This window comes from Pundamilia nyererei, unplaced genomic scaffold (assembly GCF_000239375.1).
Source record: "Pundamilia nyererei isolate P.nyererei 1_Seehausen unplaced genomic scaffold, PunNye1.0 scaffold00031, whole genome shotgun sequence".
Lineage (NCBI taxonomy): Eukaryota > Metazoa > Chordata > Actinopteri > Cichliformes > Cichlidae > Pundamilia > Pundamilia nyererei.
In genome coordinates, this window is record NW_005187432.1 from 1672042 (window position 1) to 1685033 (window position 12992).

General features: G+C 39.4%; 1 protein-coding gene across 1 annotated transcript in view; it reads left to right on the top strand.

The window, feature by feature from the left end:
- Positions 1-12992, top strand: part of ak5 (adenylate kinase 5) — a 100416-nt gene that overhangs the window by 71205 nt on the left and 16219 nt on the right. The window contains exon 11 of the mRNA XM_005729009.1: positions 5838-6001. Coding sequence (XP_005729066.1) covers positions 5838-6001 — 164 coding nt within the window. The remainder of the gene's footprint in view (positions 1-5837; positions 6002-12992) is intronic.

Here is a 12992-nt window from a genome sequence, read left to right on the forward strand (position 1 = left end):
TTGCTGGACATATTTATGCTTCACATCTCATGTTTCCTTTGTTCTAAATTAGTTATATAATAGTATAATACTAGTGTTATTAATTAGCTAAATTAGCTAAATATACAGTGCTGTGCATAAGTCTAGAGCCGCTCCACATTTCTTCATAATTTTCTTCCAAGGAGCCACAGTTTCATAAAATCACTGAAGAAGTGAATCATCCTACCTAACTGAAGGGATGAACAAGTGCTGAAAAATTACAAAGATAACAGTTTGACAGGCATAAAATAGTATTTTTGCACCAACCAGGTGATTCCCAAAGAGCTTTTACCTGAAAACTTGGCATAACTCAGCACAGTGTGCCGTGGATCTTTAAAAAAATTAATAAATAAAAATAATCGGAGGAAACTCGACAAGTCCAGGAAATAAGAACCGATGGCAGGCCTAAAAAGAACTGACAGCAGATTAACAGTATCTGAAAGTCATGTCCTTCAGATTTTTTTTTAAAAGACACAGAACCTGAGAGATTTATCTGATCCTTAAGTTGATCCATCTACTGTTCACTGAAGCCTCAAAGATATGGTCTTGGTGGGAGCATGGCTTTCAAGAAGCCATTCTTAAGTGAAACAAAGAGAAAAGACTGAGATGTGTCAGGTGACACAAGAACTGGACTGAAAAATCAGTGGCAACAGGTGTGATGGAGTGATGATTCATTGGTTGAAGTGCTCATCAGTATGTACAGAGGAGGAGAGAGAGGTACAGCAGTGGGTGTCTACAGCCATCTGTAAAACAACGTGGAGGCTCTGTCATGGTTTGGGGCTCCATTTCAGCCAGTGGCGTTGGTGATGTTATCAAAAGTGATGGAATTATGAATGTAGAAAAGCATTGTCAGATTTTGATCCAACATGCAATGTCATCTGTTAAGAGTCTGTGTGGAAAACATCGGTGTCCTTTTCTATGAGTACATATCAGGTCAGGTTTGAACTTTTGGTCTTCTGTATAATTCGGCCTTTTGTTTATATTGATGCTAAACCTGTCCACCTGCACATGCTGCTAAGAATTAAACACTTGAGAAGCAATAAAAGGAGGCAGAATACAGCAAACAAAAAGATAAAAGTCATTAATGAAGGCACTTACATTTTGTTAATTAAAAGTCAGAAGAGAAGACTGTTTTTCCTCTTTGACAACAGGATTGAATAAAAACTATCATCAAACTTGGTCGACAGGTAAAAGAATCCAGTACATTTGGGTACAGATACACCTTCTGTAAGTTAGCAAAATCTCCAAGCTGCCTTCAAGTTTAATGTGGATTTGCCTCACCAACTGCCTTGCATGGTAACTTGTGACTTAAAAATCCTTCTTGTGACAAATGGTTCATCTGATCACCTGCCAAGTATTTTTGGAAGTGGGTCCCTTTAAAATACAAATTTTTCTTATATAGATGGTAAGAATCTGCCAGCTTCTGCTACATACATTGCTGCACTGACTGCTCGCCAACTTTCAAAGCTCCTCAGTTTGCAGCTTGACTTTTTTTCTCTTTGGTGCTCTTTAAATTCTATAGATCATTCCTGTGATTGTCTGAAGTGAGCGCTAAGTTAGATGGTGAGACCCAATAATCTGTTACGAATATTTGAAAAAGTGCCTGGCTTTTTGGCGAACAATTTCTAAGAACTACTTTCCAGATGGTTCGGTGTAACAAACCATCTGCTGCATCGGGTTACCCATCCAAAAGTGTTCTGCAGAAGTGCTACAGGGGGGAAAAAAGCAGTGAAATACTAATGTGAGCTTTTACTTAAGCCATTTTCCCTCCATTTCTATCTTTTTGTCTTATTCCACCATGCTCTCTGACTTCCATCTCTCTCTCTTTCTATTTCCCCTCTCTGCGGAAAATTATCATTTGCCCTTGTAATCAGACTTGCATTTAAAAAGTGAAAAACCTGCTGGTAGTGTGTGATGCAACAGTGGTAATTTTGCACTTAGTGGGGCTGGCTGGAAACGAGTGTTGTGGTGTTAGAGGATGCCATTAACAAGCAGAAACCACCCTGCTGAAGCTAATGAAGAAATTTCTAATGATATCTTTTTTTTTTCCCCTTAAGGATTTACGGGCTTAATAAGAGAATCAGCTGATTAAACAGTCAGTCAGGTAATCAGCAAGGCACAGAAGATTAATTGATAACATACACTACCAGTCAAAAGTTTAGACACCTTCTCATTTAATGGTGTCTATTTTCATGGCATTGTAGATTCTCACTAAAGGCATCAAAACTATGAATGAACACTTATGGAATTATGTGATAAACAAAAAAAGTGTGAAATAACTCAAAACATGTTTTATATTTTAGATTCTTAAAAAATAGCCACCCTTTGTTTTGATTACCACTTTGCACCTCTTGGCATTCTCTCGATGAGCTTCATGAGGCCGTCACCTGAAATGGTTTTCCAACAGATGCTGAGCACTTGTTGGTCCTTTTGCCGTCACTCTGTGGTCCATCTCATCCCAAACCATCTCGACTGGGTTTAGGTCAGGTGACTGTGGAGGCCAGGCCATCTGGTGCAGCACTCCGTCACTCTCCTTCTTAGTCAAATAGCCCTTACAACATTCTTTGTGGTTTTTTGGCCCAAACAAATTTCTTCTCCCTGTTGCTTTTCCTTAGCTGTGGTTTCTTAGCAGCTGTTTGACCATAAAGGCCTGATTCGCGCAGTCTCCTCTGAACAGTTCATGTAGACACGTGTCTGCTACTGGAACTCTGTGTCGCATTTATCTGAGCTCTAATCTGAGGTGCTGTTAAATTGATTTCCGAGGCGACTTGGATGAATTTATCCTCAGCAGCAGAGGTGACTCTTGGTCTTCCTTTCCTGGGGCGGTCCTCTTGTGAGCCGGTTTAGTCGTAGCGTTTGATGATTTTTGCGACTGCAATTGGGGACACATTTAAAGTTTTGACAATTTTCCGGACTGACTGACCTCCAGTTCCTAAAGTAATAATGGAGATGTCATTTCTCTTACAACATCATGAAGCTCCCTGAGAGAAGGCCAAGGTTTGCAGCACTTCCAACAAAGCAAAGAGTGGCTACTTTGAGGAACTATAATACATATTTTTTGAGTCATTTTATTTATTTTTTCTTTGCTACATATTTCCATATATATATTCCTTCATATATTTGATGTCTTCAGTATCTACAATGTAGTAAAAATAAAGAAAAACCACTAAATGAGAAGGTGTGTCCAGAGGATTGTGTTGGTTTGTCATCTTTGCTCATTGTGAAACACAATGTGTAGATTTTTGTCGAATGATTAAAATGATGCAAGAACATTTTTCATTCTCAGTAATCATCACCAGATAACAGATAAATCATGTCAACATTTTGAGGAAAAAATCTCCCCTCCCAGTCCATTTTTCATGTAAACTGATAAAGTTTCTTAACATTACCTATTAATGCTTTAAGGAAACATTATTTAGCAGGGCTGTATCTGTCTTTGCCTTGTTTTGTGCTCATCGTTTTCATCTCTGTCTGCTTCCATCTCTGTCTCTCTAATTTATTCCATCTGTCACTTTGGCTCTTACCGCGGACGCCGCTGTGACAGTGCTGTTCACACATGGTAGGATGGTTTGGGCATCTCAGATCTCAGCCTCTACCAAACTGAGCGTTAGCAGAGAAACCAGAAGCAGAATTCAAACATGCCAAAGCTGCAAATTCATTCTTTACTCATGTTTTTTATGTTTCTGTTTAGGTTTAGATTATATGGATAACAAAACAAAACAAAAAACGTGTGAATCTTTATGATTCTCCTGTGTTCTATCAAATCCACACCACATTATGTTATCACACTCATTTCCTGCTGCCCATTTTTAATGCTGGACTAAGCCATAGCTTTGCATGATTCAGTTCAAAGTAATCCTCTCGACCAAGCTGTTTCAGCTCCATTTAAGCCAACTTTATTTTGATTGGCTGCTTTAAACAGCAGCTGTGCTCGCACCCAGAACTCTGCGCCTAAGATGACCATACAGGCCAACTAGCCAACAACTGGAGACATGTCAGATATGATTTTTAAAAAATGCTTTGTCAGTGCTCCCAATATGACACCCAGTGTCATATTATACATTCTTAAAAACTCGTTCTGAGAAGAGACAAAAGAATGACCCTAGGAGGACACTATGCAGCATCTCATGCTCACAAACACCTTAATTTAAGGATTTCCACCCCTGCTACTTATTTCCTCACAAAGCTCAGTAACCAGGATCCTGGAAACATTAATATAACATCATCTACACTGTGACAAGTTATATTTGTGTCTAAATCTACTCGCCGTTTGGATGAGGCGGCAGCCTGTGAGGCTACAGGTTTGATAAAATTGCTTTTTTTTTTAAAATCAAATTTGTAATTAGTTGAACAAGTGACATTTTTTCCTAAAATCATGCATCAGTTTGTTTGTTTTTAAACTAATAATTCTATATATTACTCCTTCTCAAAGCTCAGGAAATAATCCAGCCTCAAAGGCTGGTTTCGAATATATCTGAGGACATTTTCATTTATGCAAGCTGTTTGCATCCTAAAAGCATGGAAATGTTTAACATGGCTGCAGTGCACACTGTGACACCTACTGAGAAAATGAAGTAAAAGTAAGAAGGAAAGTAAAACACTTCCCAAAGCTGTGACCTTTAAACTGGGTTCATCTAGATGATGTTCTCAGTGATGAAACCGTCTTCACACTCAGACAGTTCGCAGGGGTTTGACTTGCAAGACGAACTAACTAGAAGAGCCACTAACAAGCTTCTCAAGGATTTCTGGGTCATTATTTTACATCCTGGTGGAGGTGTCTGTGCAGCGTATGGAGCCTGGCTAAATAAACGAAGGCGGTGTTTATGTTCTGAATGAATCCCTAGCCCTTCCTCCTTGATTTCTTCTCTCTGATTTCAGTCGTTCCGCACCGTGCGAGCCTCACCTCGCTCATATCTGTCCGTGTTCCGTAAGGAAATGGTGATGAGCGCACTTGTTTTGAATTCAACTCGAGTTGAATAATGATGAATATGAAGCGCATCCTGAGTTTTATTACTAGGCTCAAGGCTAGCGCTGATAAATAACTGCTTCACACAGTTTCACGGCCACGTTATACAATTATACTTGCAACAACACCTGCGAGCATCACAGCAAGCTATCAAACACAGAAAGTGGCGGTATATATTCTGACCGTAAGAAGTGAAAGCAGCTAAAATGTAATTACTTAATGAAAGCTGGTTGGTTAGAAAAAAAGGTTTAATTCCCACTTTGATTTATCTTTCTCTGAATATGATGCTTTGTATGTTCATTCTGCCTTTTTAAGCCCTCCACATTACTCTTTACTTTTTTAAAAGTATGCAGTGCTTTCCTTATTTACTCCTTGTGGAAAGTAATTGTTATATTACCTCTGCGTCACTCTGCAAATTGCAAACTTATTTCTGCACAAACCCCTGTCTTAATGAGGACGGCATACAGATGATCTTTCATTTATTATGCAGCTTAAATGTTATTGCGATGCTAACAGCAAAGTCAGTGAAAAACCACTCCTAGAAGACTTGACAGAAAAATGCAGAAACAATTTTACCTTCCATTTTCCTTCTTAATAAATGTAATTTAATTGATTATTTTTTGTTTTATCTGTTTTTTATCTGTTTCTCTTTGTTCTTTAACTGTACCTTCTTTCGGACACACACACACAAACACTCATCGTCCATTTCCTATCATCTCCCTCCTTTATATTCTTCTGTCATCTTTCAATTTCCTCCTCGTCATCCTCTTCTCACAGGAGGTTAGTCTCAGTGATCACTCGACCGTGACGATATGGCCTTATTTCTGCTTGTTTCTCTGTGTTTCTGTCTCAGGTGGTCCAGGCTCAGGTAAGGCTCTGCAGTGTGAGCGGATGGAGGAGAGGTTCGGCCTGCGTCGCGTCACACTGGGTGACCTGCTCTGCAGCGAGCTGCAGTCTAACAACGATAGGGGGCGCTACCTGCGGGACGCACTCGAGAGAGGAGAACAGTTGCCTGAGGTCAGTGTGGCAGTCCAGAGTGAAACAAGCAAATAATGAGGGGATTACTGAAGCTCACAAAGCCTAGAATTTTAAACTGATTTGACTTTACATTGTTTTCATTTGTAAAAATCACATTTTGCATTATTAGCACAATAAATACTCCATAACTGTTGTGTGATTGAAAAATTGGACATATAAAAAAAGGGATTAACCATAACCGTTTAGGATGAGGGTAAAATTAGATTCAACTCATCTGCAGTGCAAGTAAAAGAAAGTATTTGTCCCCTTCCTGGATTCAAAACGTTTTGAATGTGACAACTCAAGATTAAGGTGACGTACGAGCTTTAAATTGATATCATAGGTGCATCTACTAACAGTCTTGGATGAGTTTGAACCTCAGTGCTCTTGACCTCACACGTGTGTTTGATAGAGGCTGAGGGGAAGCATGGGCGGTTGCCAGTATTTTTGCATAACTGTCACACTTACATTTTTCAGATCATCAAGCAGTTTTTAATATTAGACAAAAAATAGCCTGAGTAAATAGAAAAAGCAGTTTTTAAATGATGATTTTATTTATTCAGAAAGATTGAAAAAGTAATTTTGACTCACCTAAATAAACCTAATTGGTTGTGCCACCGTTGGCAGCAAAAACTGCAATCAGTTATTAACTGCCAATGCATCTTTCACATCAGTGTGGAGAAATTTTAGCCCACTTTTCTTTGGAGAATTGTTTCAATGTTTTCAACCAAAATCGTCCTGGTAAGGTCGTGCAAAAGCATCGCAATTGGATTTGTCCTGACTTTGGCTAGGCCACTCCAGAAACTTGATTTTGTCTAATTTCTTTGAGTCATTCAGAGGTGGACTTATTGTGAATTTTCTCTTACTGCATAACCCAAGTGCGTTTGTGCTTCAGGCCATGAACTGATGGTCAAACATTGTTCTTCAGGATTATCTGGTAGAGGACAGAATTCATGGTTTCATCAATTACAGCAAGTCGTCCTGAAGCAGCAAAGCAGCGACAGACAATCACATTGCCACCGTTATGTTTAAATGTTGGTGTGATGTTCCTTTTATGAAAAGTTCAATTGAAAAGTTCAGCTTTTGGTTAGTGTACAGAGTATTTCCCCAAAACTCTTGAGGATCGTCAAGATGTTTTTTGGAAAGTATGAAACAAGCCTTCCAGTTCTTTTTCCCCCCCAGTCTCTTTATTATTGAATCATAAACTCTGACCTTAACTGAGAAAAGTAAGGCCTGCAGTTCTTAAGATGTTGTTTTTTGTTCTTTTCTGACCTCCTGGATGAGTCATTGATGGAGTAATTTTGGTAGGCTGGCCACACGTGGGAAGCTTCACCGCTGTTCCAAGCTTTCTCCATTTGTGGATAATGACTCTCACTGTGGTTCACAGTCCCAAAGCCTTAGAAATGGCTTTGTAAGGCAGGTTTCGATAGATTTTCTCCCTTAATAAATGAAATCATCACTTTGTCTAATATTGAAATTTGTTTGGTGAGCTAAAACATTTTAGAGTAACAAATATGGAACAAACTAAGAAATCAAGAAGAGGGCAAATATCTTTTCACTGCATTTTATAAACACGTCTGAGACAGCCAACGTATGATTGAAGGGCAGACAGGGAAAATGCATCAAAAGTGTTTTGTTGCTGTTTGTAGTGGGTCTGCTATGTTGCTCAGGGTTACATTTCAGAAAGGTTTAGTTTGAATTTCTGGCGTTAACAGCAGAGCTGAATCTGTGAACATATGTACTAATACAGTAGTGTTTTCATGTCTGCCACACTTGAGACCTATATAAAATCTTGCCAAGCCCACCATGGACAACCCTGCCCTGTTTCCATTTATCTGGGTCTTCAGTCAAAGCTGAAATGCCCACACTCCCTCTCCACCTCATTCAGCTCTTCCAGCTTCCGGACTAAACTAGCTGAGAGGCATAATCTCCCCAGCATGTTCTGCGGATGCCCCAGTGTATCATCCCAGTTGGAGATGCTTGAAACACTTCAGCTAATAGGCATCCAGGAGTTGCCCTAGTTAGATCCCCAAATCACCTCAACAGGCTCTTTTCAGTCCAGTAGAGTAGCGGCTGTACTAGTTGACTAAGCTCCTGGCATGATCTCTAAGGCTGAGCCCAGACATCCTTCTGAGAAAGCTCATTTCCACCTCTTGTGTTGTTGATCCTATTCTTTCGGTCACTATCCACAGCTTCTTGCCACAGGTGAGGGGGGGCGCATATAGTGAACAGCAAATGGACCGCTTTGCCTTCATGCCCAGCTCATTCTTTACCACAATAGACCAACAGAGCACCTCCATCCCTGCAGACGTGGCACCAATCCGGCTGTTCACTCTTCTCCAATTTTAAACTAGCTAACGTTATAATGAGCTAATTAAATAAAGCAACACTGGCTTCAGATTGAGAAACAACAATGAGTCCAGTTGTTGACTTTTGTAACTGCCCCTCTATCTGTGATTTAAATGTCATTCTTTTATGTGCAGGGCTAAAGTGTCACAGGATGTGGAGCATAAGAATGAGGGCCTAAATGCAGGACACAAGACGGTCCTGCATTTGTTTTTTGGTAACATATAAACAATAATTCAAAAATCACTTGGAGCAAAGCATTACACATGACTAAACAGGGAGAAGACACACAGCAAAGATAGCAAAGGCTGTGACAAAGACTGACAGGAATATAAGACTATACCCAGACAGTTCATTAGGTAATGACCAACAAGAGGGTACCGAGACACAGACGAAGACTGTAAGGAAAATCAGAAACCAGAACTAACACGGGACCTTCAAAGTAAAAATAGGAAGTAACCAAAACATGAGTCCTAAGCACAGAGAGCTAATCTGAAGACAAAGAGAAATAAGCACAACAGAACAAATACACATAACAGAAGCAGAGAGGAGGAAACATGAGGAGCAACAAACTCAAAACAGAACGCCTAAAAGTTAAACTAAACTTAACTAAAACTAGAACAGTAAATAAAATGAAGTGCGTCCACAACTAGACAAGACCCTGAACAATAAAACTAAAAGTTAACATAAAAGGGTAATAATGACTTCATGAATCAAAACACAGGGTCACACAACGGAGACGTGCTACTAGCAAAATCATGCTAATGTAAAAAGACAGAGAATCAAAATCAGTATTAAAATATTTAAACGCTCAGACAGATAAAACCACCACTTTCTGCACCACCACCATCTCTCTGTGTGGCTCTATAAAAAAGGACCAATATCCTGACACAGACACCAAACAATATCCTGTGCATAATTTGGGAAAAATCAGCTGCATATCACACAACAGCAGCGTTTGACGCCGTTGGAATGAGAGCACATCGCGCATCCCTACCGGTAATAAAAATCCCTGTATTTTCTTTATTTTCTGATGCCTTTCTCGAAGTAGTGCCATATTGCAAAAAATCAGAATGGAAATGAGTATCAGACAAACCAAACTACAAGAACACAGTGTGCCTATTTTTCAGGGGAATGTTTTTTTTCTCCCTACAATTATGAAACAGTACATTTTAATGACACCCGAGGATTATATCTGTTATTGGCTTATTTGGAATAAATGTAAGAACAGGATATTCAGTACAAGAAGCAACTGCAAAATGCCACAGCAGCAGAAGTGACAGTCAAACATGTCAGACAACCACTAACCACACTTTTTGATTGACAGGTAGACTGTGAGAGGACAAGTGTCGGCCTCTGACAGGAATAAGCACCGAGCAAAAAGCATATCCAAAAAATAATTATCTGACAACACGGCTGTATAGATTATCATTTTATAAAGCCTGGGAGTGAAGTAGTTTATCTAGAAAATGCTAAAAATGTACTTGCAGTTACTTGACTACACCGCAGCTTTCAGGCTGAGAAAATATGTATTATGTAACATGTTTTTCCTGCAGAGGGTATAATTAAATAAACAGAAAAGGGACGACTAACGTTAAATTTTTATATTGAAAAGCACTTAAAAAAAAAAAAAGGGCTTTATTGGAGATTTCATAATGGTGAAACGTCTGTCTGAGCTTGTTTCAGAGATGGAAACAAACTCACTGACAGGCTGTGCAGACATGGTAAATTATGTACTGAAAAACACGCTGACTGGGACAGAGAGACAACCTCAGGCATTATTCATGTAGGCACTGGAGAGTCTGCACTCAAACAATACTGATAGTATCGAGGGATGTTTTATTATGTGTGATTGTGGACCCCACCCAGAGTAGCTCAACACTTTCTAAAGGTATTCAGGGCCAGATGCATTATATTGCCAAACGTAATCACTCACACATCCAAATAATAGAATTCAGGTGTTCTAATCACTTCCATAGCGACAGGTGTATAAAGTCAAGGCCCTAGGCAGGCACACTGCTTCTACAAATATTTGTGAAAGAAATCGCTCTCAGGAGTTCAGTGAATTCCAGCATTTTCTTCCATATATGATGCGGGGTTGTTATTCAGGAGTTGGGCTCAGCCCCTTAGTTCCATTGGAAGGAACTCTTAATTCTTCCACATACCAACACATTATGGACATTTTCATGCTCCTAACTTTGTGGCAACAGTTTGAGGATGCCTCTTTCCTGTTCCAACATTGATTGTGCACAAACAAGGTCCACATTGACATAGATGGGTGAGTTTGGTGTGGAAGAACTTGACTGGCCTGCACAGAATCCTGACCCCAACTGCACAAAACACCTCTGGGATGAATTAGAGTGGCCAGGCCTTCTCGTCCATCATCAGTGGCTGACCTCACAAATGTGCTTCTGGAAGAACAGTCAAAAATTTCCATAAATACACTTCTAAACCTTTTGGAAAGCCTTGCCAGAGGAGTTGAAGCTGTTAAGGGTGACCCAACATCATATTAAACTTTATGGATTAAGAACTCAAGTTCAATCGTGTGTGAAGGTAGACGAGCGAATACTTTTGGCACCATAGTGTACTTTGTACTATATTTTTCTAGCATTGTTTTTAAAGGGGCTCTTTTCAGATTCTATTTTCTAGACTCTCAGAAATGTAGCCCAAAAGAGTGACAGATGATCTAAGCCCATATTTTATTTACAGGTCCTCAAGGCAGATAATACAGTACGAGGCACATAATATTCTTTAAAACAAATCGAGTGGTTGCACAGATATTAAAGTGGCAAATCCAAATAAAACTTTATTAGAAATAGTACGTTTCTTTCAATAATGTATACAGCATTTGTGATGCTGTTCTTTTTCCCAGTAAGAAACTCTGAAATACTCATATTCATGTATGTGCTAGAAGCAGTGCAGAACGTTTTAATTCAGTTGATGTGCCCTCACGGCCCAGCAAGAGGACTGTTTCAGCTGGGAGCAGAGGATGTGTTCTGGGTGCCATTATAACAGATACACTCTGCAGCCCATTTTTAAGTACGCCTTGCTAGTACTGAGTTGCACCCCCTTTTTCTTCCTGCACAACTTTGTGTGCAATCCTTTGTGTCATATATTCAACAAGGTGCTGGAAACACTCAACATTGGAAGTGTTAATATTCAGCCAAGTAGGGAAAAGATCTAAAGGATAACACGATGGTTTAGGTAATGAAACTGCTGAAGTTAGCTCAGACAGATCTATAGGAGAGAAGTAGTCCAAATATAAATCAGGTCTCACAGCTGCTTCTTAAGCTGCTGTAGTTGCTTATACATCTGTGACAGCTGTGGGAAGGATGTGATGGTATCTCCTCTTTCGAGCGAGGCACTCATGTAGATTATCCACAGAGGATTGAGGAAGTGATTAAGCTCCACTCGATGCATGTTTTGAGTCATGTAAAAATACTCCTCTTTAATTAATAATTTCAGCCTGGCGTGGTTTATGTTTCTTCTGTGTGTGTACACAACTTGTCATTTCAAATGGGGAACAAGATGCGTCCTTGTCTAAATACAGAAAAGGTGATTCTGTGCAATAACTGTTCAGGGTTTGTTTGTTTTTTAAACATTTCCTACAGCTAACAGAAAAATACATGTTACACAAATAGAAGTACAACTATTCTAATGTGAGGAAATGCACCCATCATCATTCATAATTATTTCCAAATTCTTGAGAGTACGTTTATGGTATCAGAAAGTATTCTGCAGCCTGCTTAAGCCCTTAATTAGACCTATTGATGATGTTTTTCACTGATTCCTTTTGATTGTTAAAAACAACAGCCTTAACTGGTGATTTAGTTCATTTAACCTTTTACAGAGGAGATATAAAACATGTACAGACTGAAAACAGGTCAGAAATGAAAGACTAATGAATACTTTTTGCATCCTGTGGCTTTGCTTGCTTCTTTTAAATTAATATTTAATGGCAATTATGAGCTAAAAATCTTTGATTTCTCCCTTTTAAACAACTTCATGGCCCACCTGCAGTACCTCCAGAGCTGGAAACCACACTTTCCCAATCATTGTGTAGGATGAAAGTTTTTAGTCAGTTAATACTTAGCCTAACTCTTTTGCCAACAGCACACAGCCTGGCGGCGATTACGCCATATGTCGGTAAAATGCTGACAAATTGAAAAGTTGTCTTAAACAGGAAAGCGAGCGGCGTTCACCACAAAGAGCAAGATATGCAAAAAAGAGAGCGAGAGACAGAAAACGTCAAAAGGTTAAAAAAGGCCACATGAGAAGTCTTCAGTGGTTTTTTTGTTTTGTTTTTTTCCCCCCGTGGATTTCACAGAAGCTCCTGGTCTTTCATGACTACTGTCTTCTCTGAAACAGAGTTTAAGCTAACAGACAAACAACAACACATGAGACTTAAATCACATTACAAAAGTAGCAGGTAGAAGTGACAAATAGCTTTAACATACAGGCTTAATTTCCAGCATCCACATCCCTCATTACAGCTGCAGAGATTATGAGCCGTGATGCATTTTTCTGCTGGTCATAATTAATGATCAGTAATAAGCTGGTGGTTTTCAGAAAACCTTTTAATTGAACTGCGCTGCAAGTCTGTGACATTTCACATTAAAATGCACACACACACACACACACACAC